The 21,970-nt window shown below is 51.4% G+C and overlaps 1 protein-coding gene and 1 long non-coding RNA gene across 3 annotated transcripts in view; one reads left to right on the forward strand and one right to left on the reverse strand.

The window, feature by feature from the left end:
* Positions 1-1,386: 1,386 nt before the first annotated feature.
* GSC (goosecoid homeobox) lies at positions 1,387-5,515 on the reverse strand. The gene is made up of 3 exons (XM_014843187.3): positions 4,998-5,515; positions 4,304-4,563; positions 1,387-3,985 (listed from the first exon to the last, which is right to left on the reverse strand). Exons 1-3 carry the CDS (start codon positions 5,350-5,352, stop codon positions 3,830-3,832), a joined length of 771 nt encoding a protein of 256 aa, XP_014698673.1. The 5' UTR covers positions 5,353-5,515; the 3' UTR covers positions 1,387-3,829.
* A 220-nt stretch (positions 5,516-5,735) lies between these two features.
* The window catches only part of LOC139045726 (uncharacterized), a 55,209-nt gene continuing 38,974 nt past the window's right edge, over positions 5,736-21,970 (forward strand). The window contains exon 1 of one of the 2 annotated variants that reach the window (XR_011504756.1): positions 5,736-6,458. This is a non-coding gene — a long non-coding RNA (uncharacterized lncRNA). Of the gene's footprint in view, positions 6,846-21,970 lie in introns of both variants that reach the window. The other variant, XR_011504755.1, reaches the window with a different exon arrangement.

A 21,970-nucleotide genomic window follows, 5' to 3' on the forward strand; every position in this document is an offset into this window, starting at 1 on the left:
GGCTTACAACCTTAGCTCAAAGTTCAAGTCAGTAAAAGCCAACTTGATTAAAGAACTGTCATGGAGAGAGACTCTGTGAGTCTGGAAAGCAACTCTTTTCAAGCCTTTCCGCCTCACCATGCAGGGCTGACTGCTGAGACGGTGGGAAGGCCCCTCCACAGAGCACTCAAGAGGCCAGGAATCCCCATCTCTTCCCACACACGCCCAGCTTCTGTGAGCTCCTTCCAGCCAGGGCTCTCCTTGGCCCGGGGGACTTGGGGCACCCAGAAGCCATTACCCCATCCCGTGTCACTACCCCAGGAGGTGTGCAGGGAGAATCTGCTGAGGTCTGGGGGTTCAGGGTCTGCTCTGCCACTTACTATGTGTCTTGGGCAAAGCGTTTCTCTGATCTTCCATTTCCCATCTGCAAAATGGGCTGCGATTCCCACCTCCTTAGGGCCCGAGGCGTGTGTGTATGGAAGGGCTTTGCAGTGGAAAGTGCCAGACTGACAAAAGGGGTTATAATTGTCATTGATGCTCTTTGCCAGAGTCTGCCTGGCACTTAGCAGATTAATTCCTGTGTCCCTTGGGGTGGCTGCACTCACTCCTGTAGTCATTCGTTGTTGGGGAACTTTCATCCACAGCTTGTACCACCACCAAAAAGAACGGCCTGGGTTCTGTGAGGCAGCCTGATTTACGGAGATCACAAGAGCCTGACCCCTTGCAGGTGAGTTCTCATTTGGACCCTTTGTGTTAACTTTGTGCCTCAGTTTGCTCAACTGTGAAATGGGGAGAACACCATTAGTTGGGGGCGAGGTGTGGTCCAGACTGGAAACCACTTAGGCAGTCCCCTGGCTAATGCCTTGCCTGCTTGAACACGCACACTCGCCACTTTCCACCACCCTGATCCCAATTCCCACCACCCGCGATGACAAGGCCCAAAGATGACTCTTAAAGCCCCTCTGCCTTCTGCTCCGTGACGCCACTCGGCCTTCCCCGGCTCCAACAGCCAGGCTAAGACAGAGATGTGAGCCCCACGGCTGACTGGGGCCTGTGGGAGGCGGGTGGACCATAATTACACAGAACATCCTGACATTTCCCTCTTCACTCCAGACGTTTATTTCCTGTGAGCTGGGCGAGTACTGAAGCACTTCGCAGGGCCTCCCGCGTGGAGACGTGGAGAGTGGAAGGGAAGCAGCTTGCTCCTGCCACCTTGGGCCTGCCCAGGGCCAAGCTGGGAGCAGCTCTCTGGCTCTCGCCCCACCCCGTGCACACCCACTCATCGTGGCTTTCCACCAGGTGCTCATTTCTGAAAACCCTCCCCCCGCCCCTCAATCCCTCTCTCCCTGTCAGTTCCCGGTGACCCTTCTCCAGACTACACAAATGCTTTTTTTTTTTTTTTTTTTTAATGCAGGATCCTTTTTATAGGAAGTCTGAGAGTAGATCATGGACAAAGAGACACGCAGAAGTTTATAAAAAGAGTTCTGGAGATGTCAGATCTCTCAGGGTAGAATGCTGCTGCCTGCTTCTGTCCTGTGTTAGAATGTTCTAGAGTAATGGAGTACTGGAGGAGGAGTGGGAGTCAGGGCTCATCCTGGACTCCCCTACAGGCTCACCCTTTCCAATGGGACAGAGGGCAGCATCCAAAAACAGTGCTGAAGGGATAGGGGTGCAGGGCAGGCACCTGGAAGTCTGACGTCTAAGGGAGGGAGAAAATAACAGCCATTGCAAGATTCTCTTGAAATTAATGCAGCGGCTCCTTTGAGTACTTCTCAGCAGAACTGGTATTAGTGGCAACATTCCCAATTACGGTCTACGACTCACTTGGGCAAAGATGATGCCCCCTATTTCTTATGAACTGAATGTTTTAAAATGCTTAACCTTTCTGAATCTTCATTTCCTCATCCGCAAAACGGTGAAAACATTCCCCATCTCAGAGTTCCTGAAAGGTAAAACTGAGATGATGTACATAAATCTGGAAGTGCTGAGACTGACACAATATAAATCATAACGTTTTAAAAAAATAAGTAGCTGTGTTGAAGGATTCCCCTACACAGGTACCATTCTACACGAGTTTGCGCCTTTCATATTCCCAACGGCCCTGGGATGCAGATGCTCTTCCTGTGCCCATTTTACAGGCAGAAAAGGCAAGGAGCAGAGGGGTTAGTAACCTGCCCAAGGTCACAAATGACGGAGGCTGGATATGGGCCATCTTGCCCCTTGAGGCCAACCTGGCCTCCAAACGGCTGCCTCCTTCTTCCCCTTAGAGATGCTCCTCATGAAAAAGGCAGGATTGGGTGTCGCTCCAGATGTCCTAAATGTCATTTCACCTGCTCCAGGAGTCGCTTTGACCTTTTAAAAGTACAAGCAGTGGAAAAATACAACTTCTTGTAAAAAGCTATTATTTGGGGCACTATGTCCCACAGCAAGATTGCACAGCCTTCCCCGGCAGGGACCTTCCACCAAATACCAGAGGCAGCCCAGGGCACGAGCGAGGTCACCTGGGCCCCAGCAGCAGAAACTCTGAGCCCTAGCTTCCTTGTCTATGAAATGGATTTAATGCAAAATCAAAAGATGAACGCATTAAATAAAAGCCATTCCTACTGGCCCTTGGCCTCCAGCCCGTACCCCCTCCCCCACCATGGTCCGTGCAACCGTACAGAATGCAAGGTCTGGTCCCAAGAGCTCATCCCACACACGGGAGCTTCTCCAGGGCTTTGCAAGCTCCCGGGGTGCTCCTCTTCTGGCCCCAGCCAGTGAAGCAGGGAGACAGTCGCTGGAGAAAGAGGGAGGGTCAGCACTCCCACCTGGCCGTGATGCTGTCACCCCGCCTGCTCTTAGACCCCGCTGGCAAACAGAACGTCAGAACGCAGGGCTAGGCCCTGGCCACCCCAGACACCCAGGAGGAAGGACAACCCGCCCCAGCGCCGCTGGGTCCCTGGGCGGCCCAGGGGTGCGCAGCTGGGAGCCGACTGGCGGGAGAGGTGCCGAGCATGGTTGTGGGGCAGAAAGGCCCTGGAGAAGAGGGGTTACGGGAGTGACCATGACAGAGGCAGGAAAGCGTCCGGAGAGAGGGCGCCGCTTCCACCCTTGGATCCGCAGCCTTAAGTCTGGGGATTTCGCGGGAGCAGGGCCTGAGGATCGGCCTGAGCGGGCCCAGGAGAGAACCCCAGGTTCCCTCAACTCCGGTGGACCCTGCTTTCCCGCCACAGCTTCGGGTCAGTGGCGAGGAAGAAAAGAGTCCCGGTTATCCCGAAGGGAACAGGAACCCCCAGCTGCCGGCTGCCCCCTCTCACTGGTAATGCTGCCTTCCCAACGCCGGCAATGCCACTCTCCACCCCTTCCCGGAGACGAGAGACTAAGTTTACTTTAAAACTAGGACACCCATCTGTCCTGTGCCTGATTTATACCCAGAGTTTCTTCCTTTTTCTTTTCTTCCCCCCGCCCCCTCCTTTGGACAGGTCAGAGCTGCTCAACTTTTCTTCTGAAGCTACAGACTAAATAGATGTCTTTCCAGGCCTCAGATGGTACTGGTGGTGGGGTACGAAATACAGAATGTGGCCCGTCTACATCGCCATCATTTTATTGTATTGTCACCGTTAACTTAACTATAAATACTACGGTGGGGAGCGAGGCGCCCGCGCGCGGCCTCGGACTGCGGGGCTGCGGAGCCCCGGTGCGGCACGGCGACCCCAGGCGCGCACCCTCCCGGCTCTGTACACTATTTACAGATCTTCCTTCCTTCCTTTCTCGACCCCCTCCCGCAAGGCAGCGCGTGTGCAAGAAAGTAGCATCGTCTGTCTGTGCAAGTCCTTCGAGTTAGGCAAGCGCCACGGCCGGCCCGCAGCCGTCAGCTGTCCGAGTCCACATCGCTTTTACCTTCCTCTTCCCTCTTCTCGGGCGAGGCTTTCGACGATGTCTTGTTCCACTTCTCGGCGTTTTCCGACTCCTCCGACGAGGACCGCTTCTGCCGCCTCCATTTGGCGCGGCGGTTTTTAAACCAGACCTGTGGCGCAACGGAGGCCAGAACAACAGTTAAGATCCACGGCGCGGTCCCCCAAAGCCCGGGCACCCCCCGGACGCGGGGCGGCGGCAGGGCGACCTGCGCGTGGAATTGGACCCGGGGCACCCCGCGCGCGCCAACAAAAGGAGGGGAGACTCGCTCCCGCTTTCGCATTTTCATTCAACTTCCTGGGCCTAAAGCCCTCCAGCATCCTCCAGGCCGCCATTGGGATGTTTTTAAAGCACGGGGGGACCCAAGGAAAGCTAAGCAAACCCCGCCAGGGGCCCTCTGTCGCTGGGAAGGGCCGCCAGGCGCGCCTACCTCCACTTTCTCCTCGCGGAGGTGCACCTTCCGGGCCAGCTGCTCGCGCGTACCCACGTCTGGGTACTTGGTCTCCTGGAAGAGGTTCTCGAGCGCTTCCAGCTGCTCGTCGGTGAAGATGGTACGGTGCCGCCGCTTCCGCCGGCAGTGCAGCTGGTTGAGCAGCTGCAGCTCCGTCCGCGACAGCGTGCCCACGTTCATGTAGGGCAGCATCTGGTGTGGCACCGGGGACACCAGCACCGAGCCTGGGCCCTCGTAGCCTGCGACGGAGTGGGGCGCACGGTCAGCCGCCTCCCTTGCCACTGCGCACACGCCCGCCCGCCTGCGACCTACTCCAGACTTTCACATCGTCTGCCAAGGGGGTGCCGCGAATTGGGGTGCGCGGAAAACGAAGATGCAGGGAAGTGGGGGAATCATGCCAGAGCGTCCACCCGCACATTCCCAAAAGCCACTGAGGGAATTCTAAAAGCCGTGTCTCCCCATGCAGGCACTGAGTTACAGTTTCCGCTAACTCGCTTAAAGTTTGCAGCAAGGGTGGAAATCTCTGCGCCCGATGGGCAAGCGGGGGAGCCAGGTTTGCAAGAGAGGAAAAGTTTGTGCAAAGTGAAAAACAGGAGGCCCCCCCCGACCCCCCCTCCACGCCCAGGTGCTGAAGACCGCAGCGGGGGACGAGGCCCGCGCGAGCGGGACCTACCTGAGGGCGTCGGGACGCAGGAGCACTGCTGGGCGCCCAGCGGCGGCACGGCTCCGCAGCAGGCCGGGCCCACGGGCGCCGCCTGCACGTGCAGCTGCCCGTAGAAGTAGTTGTTGTAGCCGAGGCGGGAGCCGCCGACCGCGGCCGGGAGGCCTGCGCTGCCGGGGGCCACGGGGCCCGGGTAGAAGGCGCCATAGTCCGAGGAGGCGCCGCCGCCGGCGCCGTAGAGCGAGTCCCCGTGCAGGGCCGGGAAGACGACGGGAGCCGCGGCGCTGGGCGCCACCGGCAGCACCGAGTCCTTGCAGCGCGGCCGGGCGGCCAGGATGTTGTCGATGCTGAACATGCTGGCGGGCATCCCCGAGCCCCGCGCCGGGACCGAGGGGCGGCGGGGACGCGCCGAGGAAAAAGCTTCAAAGTGGGGGTGGAGGGGGGGATCCCCTCTCCTTCTGCCGCGGACCAAACCGAAAGAGAGCGCCGGCGAGCGCGCAGCCCCGCGCCCCTCCCCGCCCCCAGCGTCCGCTCTCCCTCCTCCCGCCCTCCCCTCGCCGCCGCGTTCGCTGAACTCAACCCGCGGGTAGGACGGAGTTTAGACCAGCTGAACCTCTTGTTGGTTTTATACTGAGTCGACGTCATCGTGGATTTAGTTCCTGGTAATATGCAGATGACAAACAGACCAGATTGGGCCCTTTCTGTGCCTTTGAGGGGGGGTGGGGGGCTTCAGGGAAGGGGGAGGGGAAGAGGTGCCGAAGGGAGGGGGTTACGGGGCCTGAAGAGAGATTGTGGATTGCGAATTAATGAAATTAACCTAATCTCTTCCATTCCGCCGCCCCGCCGCGGGCCGGCCGAGCTGGGCGGGCGTCCTAATTGCCCCGGTTAATCTCATTAATTCCATTGTGCGGCCGCAGTTAACAGCTCGCTCCGCCCGGCCTCTCCGCCCCGACCCATTTTTCTCAGATTGGGTCCTATTATTGGGTGCGATTTCCTCTGCCTGAAGCTCAAATTCATTGTGGCCGATTTTACTCTGGGGCTACTTTTTTTTTTCTTTCGGAATTTGTTTTGTTTTAGAAAATGTAAGGGGCTGCGTCCAGCAAGACGGAAAATTTCGCTCTTCCTCGCGGCCCCCGCGCGCTCACCGCCTAATTGCGCCTCTATTTTTTTTATCTTTAGGTTTTCTCCCGAATGGAACTGGTTAACCCCCCAAAACCCTTTTGTTTTTGCAAAGGCCAAAATCTGTAAACGCAAAAACGACGAAAGAGGTGCATCGTGGTTCCTAAATATATATATATATATATATATATATATATTTTTTTTTTTTTTTTTGCAGTCACTTTGGGTCTGAAAAGTACCGTAGCAGTCCCCGGCCCTTACACAGCGGAGACCAAAGTCAGCCGCTGTTTAAAATTCGCAACCTAGAGTAGCACTCGGAAGCGGGGCTCCCAGCTGCTCCCTGCGTGGGTGTTGGTAGGTTTTATGTTTTTTCTTTCTTTTCTTTGAGTATTGTTTTTGGAAACGGGGTGTCTTCTCCCTCAAACTGTTTTTGTTTTCAATCCAAAATCCAAAAATGGAGCTTTGGGGATTCCCTACCCCCTTCTCCAACAATTGAGTCGCCTTTTCACCTTCTGACTTGCTGGCGCCCTGACTGGGACAGGCCCCTTGGCTGTCCTTCACCCGGCAGGCCCAGGCTGGGCTCCCCGGGCCCCAGCGGCCCGGGCGAAGCCCGGCCCTGCTCGCGGCAGGCGGCCGCCGTGATTTGCGAGATCCTCGGCGCGGCACGACCGGCCCGCCGGAGCCGCGGGAGGCGCATCCAGCCCACGACGGCGCGCGGGCGGTCGAGCGCCCTGCGAGAAGGTAGGCGAAGGTGCTCGCGGAACGAAAGCAGCCGCCGAGACCTGCGGGCCCCGCGCAAGCCCGCATCTTGCAGAGCTGTCCTTTCTGGGCCCTTCGCTCAGGCAACTCTGGCCACTCCAGTAAGACGCTGGGGCAGTGCTGGGCCCAGGCGAGACCGCCCGCCTAGGGCAGAGGTGGGGGGCACTTCGGATTTCCCGAAGGAGGGCCGCCTTTAACTCACGCCCATTTTTCGCTATTTCTCTCTGGCTAATTAACAGGGTTCCCCGCAGGGGTGTCTGAAGTCCCCGCAATAAGGCTGCGTCTGTGGGCCGCCTCCTCGCGGGCGCCGTGGCAGAGGGGTAAAGGGCCCTTGCCAATCGCAGGTCCCGGGTCGGAGGAGCCGTGGCGCGGCGGTTTGGTCCTGCCCTGGCGCAGAACTCCGGCGGCGCGCAGGAGTGGCGGGGAGAAACTGGGCGGCGGCGCTTCTCCGCCTAGGCCTCCCGGCGCCGACCTCCGCGCCCTCACGCCCACCCGCTCGTGGCCTGGGAGACTTGCTTCTCTGAGTGCTGAGCAGACTAAGAAGTGGCTGTAGGGGGAGAGTCGGACGGGACGGAGATGGGTCTCAATTTGGGGAGGCGATGGATTTTTTTTTTTTTTTTTTTACAATATACACCTCTCCCAGAGAAAGGAGTGTGACCCTCCCCTTCAGAGAGGTCAGGTCTGGAGAAAGAAGTGTAGCGCCTTCTCTCTCCTACTAACTAGGGACAGAGGCTTTTTTTTTTTTTTTTTTTTGGTTCTCAGAGACTTAAAAAGCACCAGGTTCAGGCACACACATTCCCCGCCAGCCTTTCCCGGGTTTAATTCTACAAGGGCACTTCATGGAAGACAACTACAGGCTGCAACTTCTGCAGCGACTCCGGCCGCGTTTGTGATCCCGGCTGGGCGCGCGCGGCGCTGCGCGCGTTGCGTGGATCTTTTCAGACCTTTGCTGAGCCGGTCGAAGGCAGAAGCGCCGCAGGAAACCGGGGCGGATTCCTAGCCCGTTTCTGCAAAGGTGCCCTGACCAGGATGGCGCACCGACTTCAGCCGCAGCTCTGGAGTGCCTCCGAGTTTTTAAAAGTATAAGGCAACCTCCCCCCCCTACACGCCGTCTTACTTCGTCCACTCGGTACATTGTTCTTTTTAATAAGCAGATTTAGCAAATCCCTAGACCTCGCCCCTTGCCTTCCTTCAGTCCCCCCACCATGCCATTCCACTCCTGAAAGGAAGAGCACTTGACAGCGAGTCTGAGCGTCAGAGATCTAGACCGAATGTTGCCACCTTGCAATTCATCCCTCCTGTCTAGGCCTCAGGTTTTTTAGTTGTTTTAACCAACACCAACATTCATTGAGTCCCTGACAACCCTAATATTTAATGAGGCTGGGTAATTGTCGCCCGTTCGCTTAGGAGACCTGGGGGGGGGGTGCATTTTTTAGTCCTTTTCATTGGGACAAAGGAGTGTGCGGTCCCCACCCCCACCCGAAGGCAGGGTCTCTGTATCAGCCGGGACCAAGATAAGGGAAAGCCAGTCCGAAAGCTCTGTCCGCCTGGCGGAGGCTGTCTTTCCGGGAAGAGGTCACACGGACCCCGAGGCCACTGTATCCAGTTATTCAGCTAGCTCTCCTGGACTCACCGCCGCGGGGCCTCCGCCTCCAGGTTGCCCCTCCATCTGCGGGCGCTCCACTGTGTCCTCGGAGAGGCAGGAGCTGGGGAAGGCAGTCAGGGGCGCTGCGCCTCCTCCGCGGGCGGAAACCCACTAGTGTCCGCAAAGCGCTAAACAAACAATCAGCGGCCTCGCCTTGCCTGGTGCAATTGGAATAACAAATAGGACGCACGCAAATTGCCCGCCTTGTGTTGCTAAGCGATTGTTTGTCGGCCCCGCACGCACCGCTCAGCATGGGAGGACCAGGAGCGTCCACAGGCTGCCCGCCAGCGCTTAGGTCGGAAATGCAGTAAACACGCCACTGATTTTCCCTATTATCACCCAAACACGATTTCACACAAAGCAATCACCACGCAGAAGTCTATGAAATGTGTCTGTTGAGGAGTCAGTCGCCCCGGTAATAGCCCTCATTTTTAAGATGTTAAAGATTAGATCCGCGGATTCTGCATGCATAAGGTATATTTGCGGTTCCGCATCTACCAAGACGCTTTTGCGCCGCAGTCGCCGCTCAATTGATTCGCAGAGTGTAGATTAACTTGCTTCTCTGATTTAAAACACTGCCCAAGTTTGGAGTGTGCGTCTGGGTATCTCCTCCCAACCCAAGATATTTTCAGCATGGAGAAAACTGTGGCCCCACTATCCTTACACACACAGGCACACACACATACACACCCCTGGCTGTAAAAAAAAAAAAAAAAAATGCATATGCGGCCCCAACTTCTTACGGTTCGGGTTGGTTTCAGGAACTTTCTTTCCTTAATTCTTTCAGCCTCTTGCCCGGGCACAGAGCAGAGTTCATAATCGGATGCTTTAAAGTAGGATTTTTCGTGGCATGTGCAAAAAGCAGGCGTGTCCGTTTCAAAGGTACGGAGCTCCCCTCTCAGGGAGAATTAGCCCGGTCAGAGGAATTAGGAGCCGCGCGCAGCCCGGGCTGCAGCCAGTGCGCAGCGTCCAGACCCCGCACAGTCTTCAAAGCGCAAAGCGGGTTTATTGTTTGTATTTGGGCTTTAGGAAAAAAAATCCAGCGTCTCAAAACCCGCTCCACGGCCCTGATGCTCCCTTGAGGACACCTCTGGTGGCCGTAGGTGATTTTCCGTGTGAGGTTGGGTCGATGGAGTTGAGTTTAAGGAGCCACTGCCACCCCACTAAGGGGCAGCGGGCACCAGAGCGGGTCTCCCGCGTTCAGCGGGACGTAGGGATGCTTCCTAGCTGAGTTTTGCCCGCAGTTTTGCAACATTCCAAATAAACCCACCGAGCCCCCTGAGGACAAAATAATCAAGGTGTTAGGAAAACTCAACACAGCACTGGATGGGGGGGAGAAGAAGAGGGTGTCGGAGAATGACGTGTTCCTAAGGCATCCGAAAAAAACAGCTCCGGTTTTCCAGGGTTGCAGAAACCCGCTTTCAGCCAAACTATTTACCGAAGTTTGTTTCAAAGTGACTGCACCGTTGCTCTTGCAAATCACAGCATGCAAATGATGATAATTTGTTTTCGGTGGAACTTTCTCTTGAAATGATTAGCAAAGTCAGTCATTTGAAAATTAGAGCGAATGTTCAGACAGTTTGTGAAGCCCCTCGCTAACCGATATCAGCTTCTAAAGTTTTCATTCATGTAAACCTCATTAATGAAGATCTTTTATTTAAACGTCAAGGGGATTTGAAATTTAGAGTAAATTATGAAGCTTGTATGTCTAGCCAAGTCATGGGTCAAATGCATTTGTGAAAAACTGCTAAAAGAGCATATGGTTTTGAATTTTTCTACAATGACTAGTGTTTAAATAAATTGCTTGTACTGCTTAACTTCATGTGTAATTTTGACAGAAATTGGCCTATAGCCTTTTGATATGTAAACATTTCAGCCTTTTATGCGGTATAAAAAAGACACTTGCTTTTTAGGATCAACTCAGACAGTCACCCTGTAATTCAGAAAGCTGGCACCTACCATTACATTCTTGCTAGATTTCAACTTTCAAGTGGCAGCCTCAGGGAGAAAAAAGGGGAAAGAAAGAAAGAAAGAAAGAGGATATTTCAAAAGCAATGTCCATTTGGGATTAAAAGCTGTAAATGAGGTGAGAGCGTACCACTTACTATCTGAAAGAAATGGATAAACCATAGTTATTAAAGAACATTTTCTGTCATTTTTCTTTAAGCCAGCCCGTCTGAGGGGACACTTAAGCAGGGCTGGGACTGACTGGCATGTCATTAAATGCTTGTCTTAGGGCAGAGCTAATCAGTCCAACACACAAATAGGTGTTAAAAATCTGGGTATCACTTCAGGATGTTACCATCGAAATGGCTCCGTGTCACAGAACCCATTAAGATGCAAAAATCACTGTCTCCAAAGAGACTCAACCTGGGCACAGAATCACTGGACACAAATGGCATATCTGAGCCATGCACGGGGCTCTTTCTGGGTGGGTGGCTGTTGCTGGAAGATGCAAAGTTGGTGCGGGGCACAGTTCAGAGACTGCTCCGGGCTGCCAGAGTTTCTGAAACACATGTAAATCTGCATAAACCCATTTGTTGTTAATATATCCGTCTCCCATAAATAAGTGTTGGAATGTGGATTGGAAGGCCGGTCACCCAGGGGAGGATAGAGTGGCCCCTAGGGGTTGCCCAGAGTGCTAGACAGGGCTGCATTTTGACTTCGTGTGCGCTGTGCACTGTGGCAGGGCGAGCCCCCTGTCTCCCCTCCGTTCTCCCGGTCCTGCCCATATTTATGTTACATGTCAGCTTTGTCATATACAGTCTTTCCCAGAGACATTGCCCCTTCCGTGAGGTTCTGGAGGAATCGAGGGGGAGAGAGAACATTCAGGAAGCATCCTAGACCTGTTTCTTTGTTGAGTTGAACCTTCGGATCCTCTTTTTAAAGACCATGCTGAGGTGCAATGTAATTAAGAAAAGAGACTCTCGGAGAAAGACAAGAGGAGGTGTCTTATTTACATTCTTATGCATTCCAGCACATCATATTGTGGTCAGCAAACCGGAAAAGAAAGGATATATTCACGACAGAAAGAAGGCACCAGCATTTTTTTGTTTTTTCTAAGCGTTCTGCATTCCTATCTAACCTTTCTGTCCATTTTGAAATGAGTAAGGGTAACTTTTTTTTCGTTAGCTGTAGGTTTAAAGCTCTTGGAAAAACAATTGATTTGCTAATAAAATAGTTCTGTAGCTTTCAGCTGCTTAACTTTTGAGAAACTTACCCCAAAAATGTGTTTGTGATCAAAATTAGCAAAGCAAGATATGTGTTTTGGGTAAAAGAGGGACACAAGACTGAAAAGATCATTTGAGAGGTTGAGGATTTTGGTTTTTTGAAGGAAAGAATATTATAAAACACAACTGAAAATTATAGGGAAAAATAGTCAGCCTGGGTAGCCGTGTTACATGTCTAACACTTTGGGTCTAGAAAGGTTGGTATTGGTGGAGGTATGTGGAACATGGAACATGGAACTTCGTTAGTGTACTCATCTTTTTAAAGAGGACTTGATAAAAGGTCATTTGATGGAGTCATCTTGAGATCCAGATGTGAAATTTATACAGGTAGCATTGTTGATACTTTCTAAACATGGGAGTGAGGAAACGAACAACATATCCACAGATGTGTCGTCCTTCAAACTGGTCACCTAAGGAGACTCCGACTTGCTCCAACATCACTGTCAGTGGTGGTTTTAAATAGTTTCCCGAAGTCTTAGAAGGGTACTTCCTGGGCCCGTTCATTCCTGTCTGCCTTTTAAAGAAGCAGCCAGACTCTCTTGCCCACTGCTTCTGGGCTGCCATCAAGCCTTCTGAAGCCTAAAGAGTCAGGCAGAGTGATGGGAAATAGGAAAAAAAAATGCCACTTTAAAGGTCACAGGTTGTGTCATCCGCTCACTTCCCCCATCCACAGGATCTGAGGCTGTGACTCAGCTACAGCCTGGCCGTGCCATGGGCTGAGGAAGCTGAGCCCTCCCCAGCCCGTCGGGATCATTCAGTCCAGTTCTCTGCTTGTCCCCAATGAGAAAGAGGAGAATTCCCAGAATTCCTCAACTTTTAATTTGTTTGATTTGTGTTGGGGCTTTCTTGGCCTTTTCTTAGCCAGGAGATCAGGAATTTTGGAATATACCACCCTCTAAGCACGCACACACACACCCCCGCACCCCTCTTCTCCCAACCCCTCACTGCTCCATTTTGCTCACTTGATCATTTCTGGGCCGATCAATCCCAAGACTAGCTCCCTGCTCACCTCCTTTCTGGAGTTGTGTTGATTTTCTTGTTTGGGGTATCTCCCCACAGCCAGGGACGAAAATGGAATGATGCTTGATCCGCAAGGTGGATTTGGTTTCACTTAGCAGCGAAATTCTTTCTGCAGACCAGAAGGTCTTGGGTTTAAAATCACAAGAGTCCATCTCCCATGTCATTAGGTTGTTTGTAATTTATGTATTATGGGGAAAAGTAGTCTGTTCATAGTAATGATAGCTTGGGGAATTCAGTCTATGAGCCAAACGCAGGACAGTTGAACTGAAAAGAACCCCTCTTGTCTACATGATACCTCGCAGGGTTTTTTTAACTGGTCCCAAAAGAACATTTTATCCCCCTGTCATAAGGTTTGTGGATATAGCCATTTTCAGCTCAGCCTGGTAGGTCAACCCAGTATCTACAATGAAATGGTGACGTCAAAAGGCGTTCATGCCCAACTAGTGACAATACTCTCTCTGAAACTCTAGAATTCTGGAATTATTTGGATCTTACAGTCTCTCCAGTTGACTTTGAGACGGGAACATAAGTTTTTGATAATGCTATCCACATTCTGATTTAAGCCGTGGCCGTTCTTTTTTTTCCCAAAACCCTCAGAAAGTAGCTTTCCAAGTTAAACTAGACTGGGGTGATCAAGTGAATGTCTGACTTGAAATAATTTTTGAAATAACTTGTTCACCGTTCAAGTCCTTCAATAAAGGAGCAGCAGCAGAACGAGTTGCTTTTCAAAGCTCTGCTTGGCAGAGGAATTCTGGCACTTCCGACGAAAGATGGATATTGAATATGTGTGGCGAATGCACACCACTCCATATTTCAAGGAAATTCTTTATTGAATATTTCTCGCTCACAAAGCTGGAGTTACTGTGAAATCTCGCTCCTCGGATCTCTGTCGGGGCTGACCCGGTCTCCCAACCTGGTAACAAATTGCCTTTTTATGGGTTCGTGTTCTAAATGAGAGCACACATCTGTAGCCTTGGGCATAAAGCAATAGAAACTAGTATTGAGGGCCAGCTATGACCATGACTAAATTAGTGCAAATTCCTAGTCCAGTTGTTCTAGAAAATGGAGCAACTGAACCTGGCCTAAAATCCTGAAGGTCTGACCCAAAAGGGAGAGAGGAGAGGACCATCTGTGTGCTCAGTGGATGGTGACTGTACTCTTGGGAGGTGGGTTGTATTACTGTCTCCTGTTACAGATAAGACACCAAGACCAGATAGGGGTCCTTAGCTGCCCAAGGTCTCCCAGCTGAGGCCTGGATTTGAACTCACCTCTGTTCGGTCCAAAAGCCGCCCTCTTGCTCTCATGCTATGCCAGCTTTTGTAAGACGAGTGAAATGCCCCGCTCCTCAGCCTGGCAAGCAAGACCTTTTGTTCCCTGACACCAAGGTCCATCTCCTGCCTCCCCCACCATCATCGTCCATCAGGGCTCTAGCCATCTGAATGGCTCTGCGCTGTGTGCTGTCTCTGTTCTCTCCTCCTACATGGCTTTCCCCTGCCGGCTCTGTTTGTCCACACTGGCTCCCCTGTCCGGCTGTGTGGACGTGGCCTCTGCCACTCTGATGAGCTGGAGGTAATTGTTGGGGCCTTCCTGTGCTGCAGAACAAGTCTTGGAGTCAGAGGTGTCTGACCTGGGACCCCACGGGCCCTGATTCAGCTCCACAGCTCCTACCAGCTGGCCCCAGGCCTTGGCACAATGAGTGTGCTATGTGACTCTTTGTTTAAGGAAAGGATGTCTTTTCACCCTTGCCCCTGCCCCCACCTCCTTGCTTCTCGATCTCCCCAAATTCCAGGCCAAAGACCATTAGCAGGAGAGTGTTAATTAACCACAGTGGGTGCTCTCCTGAGATAGATAAAAGAGGAGGGGAGGGGGAAAGTCGTCCATCTGTCAGCCCAGGCAGAAGTTGGCTGGGGTCATCATACAGCTAGTGTGCGCATAGGAGCTGGTCAGCCTGCAGGGGACACCTGGGTCTCTCCAGCCACACCTGTGTACACAGGCAGCCCGACTGTCACCTTTGAACCTGAGGACTGACACATCCAGGTGGAGTGTCCCGTAGTTGTCGGGGTGGGTCCTGAATGAGGGAAAGCTGAAGACTCCCCAGAACTTCATGGGTTCTGTCCCCCTTGGAGCCTCCCTTTCCCCATCCGTGAAATGGGGGAGCAATCAGGAAAAGAACTCTAAGTTCCCTCTTAGCTCAGACACCTGCCACTATTCAGCATTCGTTTGAGTTCTGGCTGTGTTCAGGGAAGGCACATCTCTGATTCCGGGTGGTGCAGCCTGAGGGGCGGAAAGGGTGTGGACCGAGCTCAAGGCTATATGGGTGTGTATGAGCAGACTGCCTGGACACGAGTGGCTTGCATGATGCTTTCCTCCTGGCCTAGGATAGTTGAAAAAGACTGCCTCTTAGAGACCTACACGGTGACATATGTTGTTGGTGGGCTCTCCTCCCCATTTGGGGGACCTATTTTAAGATCATAGTTACCACTCCCTGCCCCTCCGCATCGACAAAGCAAGTCAAAAGATATTGGTTGGCCCAGCCAAAGGAGCGATTCCAGCAGTGGAACTCCAGCCACTGCAGTTCATCTAGTGAGAGAATAACGTTGAGGGCCGCCAAAGCTCAGCCGTCAGTGTCTGATTCCAGAGCTCCTAACCCCCACAGCGGCAGCCTGGGACAGTCATCTGGGCTGCTTCCCCTGTGGGTGGTATGGTGGCTTAAAGTCCACACTTTGTTGTTAGGCTGACTTCAATTCTGGTGCTTACAAGCTGTGTGAGCTAGCACAAGCCCTGTAACCTCTCTGAGTCTTAGTCTTCGACTCCGCAAAATGGGGATGGTGTGACCCCCTTCTCAGAGCCTGTAAGGGTGCACGCACAGTAAGCGCTCATCAAACAGCTGCAGGAATTTTTGCAGGTGTAAAGTCCTTAGCACATTAAGGGATTTTTACCATTAAGGCCCCTAGCTCTCCCACACAAACAGTTTAAGGAAGTTATTCATCAAGGAACAGAGAAGCCCAAATGTCTGGAGCAGTTTAGAAGGGGGCCTGGGCTTTGCTAGCTGCATAACAAAAGGCTCTAATCCTATCCCCGGGGAATTTCCAAGGAAAATGGTGCTTTGATTAGGAATTGCGATTCTCCACTCCATCATTTGATTCTCAGATTATAAAGCACTGTGGGGCCACAGGGCAGGAACCATAACTCAGCTTTCCTGATGAGGAAACCGAGGGCCAGAGAAGTCCAATGACTTGCTCCAGGTCTCAGACCTGGAAGTCATGGCACCATCACTCCTCGCTGGGCCTCCTGGTCGCCCTGGGGCGTCTGTCCACCGGACACCAGCTAGACTAGCGCAGCCTGGCTTTTTGCTCCTTCCAGCAATGAGCCACTCCAACTTGGTTTTGGTGAAAATCAAGGGGGCTCCCAGCTGTGTTGAGTCTGAGAAGCTGAGGGACCACTTGCTGGGAGGGTGGGGTCCTCCGGAAAAGCTGTGCACACGCCCCCAGGTGGAGGTCGTCCTCGCCCTTAGCCTATCTCTGCCTCCCAGAGAGGCTGATGTGGAAGGGACCAGTCTTTAGGTCAAAGTTGAATCGTAACCCTACACTCCATCCCTCCTCCTCCCCACCACAGATTTAACCACTCTGCCCCAAGCGTATATTATTCACAGATTAACCTACTACGGGTTAAGATGTAAGGTCCCCTAAGTAAATCTACCCTAGAAATCTCCTCCACTGTTACTGTACACGAGGTCTGTGGAAGGATGTTCATGGCATTGAAAGAACCTAAATGTTCACCAGTAGGGAATTCATGAAGCGAACCAGGGCACGCGTAATGGCTAACCAGGCAGTCATTGAAGAGAATGAGGCCATCTTGAATGGACTGATATGGAAAGATCTCCAAGATGTGTCATTGAGTGACAAAGGAAAGCTGTAGAACTCTGGCACTGTGTGCGTGTTCACGTATTCATGACACAGCACTAATTTCTATGGCTTCATAAATAGAAATAAGTTAGTATTCGGCAGGCAGAGCAACGCCTGGAACACGGTAAGCACTGTATCACATTTGAGAGAGAAACATAAATGGGGGAAAGAAAGATCTGGAGGGTCCACTATGGAATTAACAGTAGTGGTCACCTCTTCGTAGGAGGGGCCGGGATTGGGCTGATCATTAAAGGGACTGGAGCCTTATGGCTTACATTTTACTTTTGCACAAAGACATGACATTCATGTTTTATTTGTGAAATTGAAATTAAATACATCACCAAACCCAGCATCTCCAAAATAAGAACCGCCTCTGCTCCCCTGCACAGGCAGCCTGCGAGGGAAACAGCACCAAGTTCACGCTAATAATTCAGGACAAGAGACCCACCTGCCCCCACCCCATCCCCATTTCCTCAACTGACACCTCATCCCAGGCAAACAGGATCCTTGGAAATGAGTCCCCTTGCTAATGACTTACTCCCTTGGGTTCCTGGGCAGCAGCTGGGAGTGTGGGAAGGGTTCTGAGTGGACAAATTAGGGGTTTAAAATCTTAAAACTGGATTCTCATCCCAAAACTTGCCCCTTGTATGTGTAAGTCACTTCTTCTCGTCTCTGCCATGGGGACCCAAATCTTTACCCCTAATTCTTGAGAAATAGGCAGGGTGTGTGTGAGCATAATTATAATTATAATCATCTTTGTCCCTTGGTATCCTAGGTGGTCAGTGGCCATTTGTGAAACTTAGCTGAAAATAGTTAATAAGGAATTAAAATCATAACAAAGGAATTGCTATTATAAAGCCTGAAATTAACATTCTGATCTTTCAAATTCATAGTCACAGTGCACTCATTCAAGAGATGTTTGTCATTGACCTTCTGTGTGCTGGGAAAATGATGAACATGGGAAAGTCCCTGGCTTCATGGAGCTTACACTCAAAAGAGATTTCCAGCAATAAAAAGCGACCGCTAAGGAGGAAATAAAACAGGTGATCTCAGCTGCTTGGTGCAGTGAACAGGGACAGGCAATTATTGTCAAAGTGTTGCAATGGACAGCACAAATGTCCGAGTTACTGGGAGTCATGTAGACCCATCACTCAAATGTAGAAATCGTTTGATTTTTACGTATACATGTTCCTGTATCCTGCTCAAGCTTTTTCTAACAAGCCTGCTCCATCTTCAGATCTTCGTCTGACATTCTTGGGGAATGTAACTGTGATGCCATGACATTTTGGACCAACCATCATACTCAGACACACCTGAGCTCAAATCCCGTTTTCACCAACTCCCAGTTGGGTAATTGGGGAGACACAGCAAGTGGCCGGGGTCTCTGAGCCTCAGGGTTCATCTGTATAAGATTGCTTCTTAGGACTGCTCTCAGGGTGGCGGTGCACAGATGAGAGGCGCCGGTCACCAGCACACAGAAGGTGTTCAGCCCACAGAAGCATTCTGTCCTAGACAGGAGGGGCAGCAAGACACCTGTACCCCACAGAGGCTGGTCAGTAAGTGGTGGCCTGGGGAGGCCCCCTGGGTGTTCAGATTTAGCATTTTCCAAGGCCCTAAACACTTCTAAGACTCAAGTCATTGTATGTATACTCAATTAGGCTCAGAAAATTAACCTAGGTCCTCTTCAAGGGGAAAGATAAAGAGAATCCTGATAGTATTCCCTTATCTTTAATATAGTCCGAGCCCTTTTAACTTGCATTATTATCCTCATTTGCACATGAGGAAATGAGATCCTGGGAGATTAAGTGATCGCACAGCTTGTAAGAAAGTAGAAAAAGCATAATGCAAACCCGTACCTGCCCAAAGTCTGTATTCTTTTCACTCATTGCATAGCTAAACCAGGAGATGCAGTGGAGTGGAAATTGCCAGAAAGGGTTTGTGAGTCAGCAAGACTCTTGTCTGGGTTAGCTTGCTTGGCAAGTTTTTAAACCTCTCTGACCCTCGGTTTTTGCATCTATAAAATGGGGTTAATTGTAGTCCTGTCCACGTAAGTTATTGTGAAGACTAAAGGAGTGAAGTGGGAATGGCTGTAGCAGGCGTGTTGTCCCAGAGAGGATGCTGTGGAAACACATGGGCTAATTCACAGAAGTCGGACTCTGTCCTTAGAGGAAGTTGCTTGTGTTTCCTTTTATGTGTGCAGGAGAGTGATATGTGATAAAAATTGCTTTAGGGCTGCATAAGCCTAAAGAGCCCGTCACGGGCAAACGACGGTGCTGAGCGGCGCGTGTGCGCCCATGTGAGACTTGAGCGCTCCCCAGGTGCTAAGGCAGTCAATTAAGTGAGATGGTGAGCGGGTGAAGCTAGGATTTGAACCAGGAGCCTGACTCTTGAACAGACGTGGGTAGCTGCCCGGCTGCCTTCTAGAACATTCTGCTTCCCAGGTTGCTGCTGAGCCTAGTTGAGGAGAGAGATGTGGCAGGGCTTTGCAAATTGCCCCAGGCGATGCAACCTTGAGACTCGCTGTCCCCGCCCTTCCCCTCTACAGTATTTGGGACAATGGGACTGTTTAGGAGAAGGCTGACTGCAGGTGTGCATGTGGCCAAATCCCATTAGCTTCCCACCCTCCGGAAGAGGAAGAGAGCTGTGGGGGCACCTGGGCCTGGAGGGCTGGTGGGGCAGGCCCACTGTGCAGAGCTGGGAACCAGGCCCAGCAAGGCTGCTTCCAGCAATGGAAGAATGTGCTGGAAACTCACGCAACGCCTTGGGACATGGGCAGCCCTCTGTGGAGCAGCAGGCTCTGCTCCCTGAGATGTTGCTGACCACCGGCCTCCGGGGCTGGGAAATGATGGCTGGGTTCCCCCTGGCCTCCCCTGCACCTGTCTGAGGAGGGTCCTGCTGGAGGGTCCCCTCTTCCTGTGTTGGGTAACTTCGCTCTCTGATCCTGGCTCCAACATACTTTGCATAAGTAACAAGCACCCTGGAGCACCCTGCATAGTGTAAGTGGCATGCTCTGTTGGCCAAAGGAAGCACCTTCTGGGGTAAACCAGTTGTGTCCCCACCAGGGTCTGAGCAGGGTGTGACCCTAGGGCATACCCAGAGCCTGGGTAGCGGTTTGTGTTTCTTTCTCTCTTGTGGGCTCAGGTTCCCTAGAGAGCCGAAAACTGCAGACTTCGGAGGAGTTAGACTGCTTTGGGTTCAGATACCAGTTCTGCCGCTTTAAGCTGTAGGATTGTGGATGAATCCCTTGAAATCCATTTCAGACTCACTGTGCTCATCTTTGAAGTGGGAATAGAAACATTTCCGTGGGAGCTGGAGCTGAGTTATGACTGACGTCGGTGTTGGCATTACAGGTTCGACTCAGTGTCAGGCTTAGGGCTGGAGTGAGGTCAGAGTTAAGGGGCAGAGTTAGGGGCCACCATGGGGAGCTGATGAGTCTTAGAATTAGTTTGGCTTGATCTTAACGACTGGGCATCTCCCAGAATTGCTGTAGAGTTATAAATCACTCAGAATAAGTGCTTGGCATTTACAGTATTTCATCAATTCTGAGATGCACGTTTTTTGTTATCCCCATTTTAACCCCTCTGATGTTGGGTTTGACTTACACCTGATGGTGAGCCGTAATGAAATTGGCAGCACGTCTTCCTTTCTCTGTGTACATAAGATAACATGCATCTTACGTTGGCTGGCACCTTTGGTTGGAAGGAATACACTCCGTGGTTGCTTTTCTTGAGCCACCTGCCCTCTGCTGGCACGCCGTGTGCACCGTCAGTCTGCTGGGATGAGCCGCCGCGCCCGCCCCCTTCCGCTGTGCCTGGGGGCCCCCATCACAACTACAGTGTGTGTCACATGTCTCTGCTCTCTGAATCAGTATTTTTCTATCCTGCTCCTATGACATCTCCAGAGAAGGAACCGGTCTTCCCCATACCTCCGTCTCTACGCCGCCCCGCTCCCCAGCCCAGAGCCAGGGGGTCTGATCAGAACCGTGATGTCAGGAAAGCTGCTGTTTGTTGGGCGCTTACAATGAGCGAGGCCTTTGCCAGAGGCTTGGTCTTTATATTCTCATTTAATCCTCATAATAGTCCTCAGAGGGAGGTATTATTATTATTACCCCAGTTTATAGTGAGGAAACTGAGGCACAGAGAGCTTAAGGGGCCTATTCAAGGTCACATTTTTATAATATCCTTGGAGTGTCTTTAAAGACAATAAAAAAAAAACTTTATCAAGATATAATTCACATCCCATAACGTTTACCCTTTTGAAGTGTGCACTCCATGGATTTTTAGTGTATTCACAGGGTTGCCTAACCATCAGCGCTATGTAATTTCAGAACATTTTCATCTTCCCATAAAGAAACCCCATACCCGTCAGTGATCACGCCCATTCTCTCCTGCCGCCTGCCCCTTGCAAACACGAATCCACTTTCTATGTCTGTGGATTTGCCTATCTGGACATTTCGTATATATGCAATCGTATGATATGTGGCCTTTTCTGTCTGCCTTCTTTCATTTAGCATAATGCTTTCAAGTTCCGTCCATGTTGTAGCGTGTCAATTCTTCTTTCTTTTTTAAGGCTGAGTAATATTCCATTGTGTGGGTGTGCCGCATTTGGGTGGTTTCCATCTTTTGCCTATTTTGACTAATAATGCCATGAATATTTTTGTACAGATCTTGGTGTGGAGCTATGTTTTCATTTCTCTTGGGTGTTTATCTAGGGGTGGAATTGCTGGGTGATATGGTAACTCTAGATTTAACCATTTAAGGAAGTGCCAGACTGTTTCCAAATTAGCTGCACCATTTTACATTCTCACCAGCGGTATATGAGGGTTCCAATTTCTTGTTATTGTCTGTCTGTTAATTATAGCTATCCTGGTGGTGTGAAGTGGTATCTTATTGTAGTTTTGATTTGTATTTTCCCAATGACTAATAAGCATTAGTCATTAAATAGCATTAGTCATTAAAAGTGAGCATCTTTTTATGTGTTTATTGGCCATTTGTATATCTTCCTTAGAAAGATATCTGTTCAGGGGCCAGGCCAGTGGCTCAGCAGTTAATGTCGCACGTTCCACTTCTCGGCCGCCCAGGGTTCACTGGTTCAGATCCCAGGTGTGAACATGGCACCACTTGGCAAAAGCCATGCTGTGGTAGGCGTCCCACGTATAAAGTAGAGGAAGATGGGCACGGATGTTAGCTCAGGGCCAGTCTTCCTCAGCAAAAAGAGGAGGATTGGCAGTAGTTAGCTCAGGGCTAATCTTCCTCAAAAAAAAAAGAAAGAAAGAAAGAGAAAGAAATATCTGTTCGAATCTTTTGC

Source organism: Equus asinus, chromosome 7 (assembly GCF_041296235.1).
Source record: "Equus asinus isolate D_3611 breed Donkey chromosome 7, EquAss-T2T_v2, whole genome shotgun sequence".
In the NCBI taxonomy this organism is placed as follows: Eukaryota; Metazoa; Chordata; class Mammalia; order Perissodactyla; family Equidae; genus Equus; species Equus asinus.

What these genes read in the sequence shown, in the direction of transcription:
- GSC (XM_014843187.3), bottom strand. Translation starts at nt 5,352, where the DNA reads ATGCCCGCCAGCATGTTCAGCATCGACAACATCCTGGCCGCCCGGCCG. An exon ending in CTGCGTCCCGACGCCCTCAG is followed by an intron (nt 4,564 to 4,997) that starts GTAGGTCCCGCT and finishes ACTCCGTCGCAG; the next exon opens with GCTACGAGGGCCCAGGCTCG. An exon ending in TCCGCGAGGAGAAAGTGGAG is followed by an intron (nt 3,986 to 4,303) that starts GTAGGCGCGCCT and finishes GTTGCGCCACAG; the next exon opens with GTCTGGTTTAAAAACCGCCG.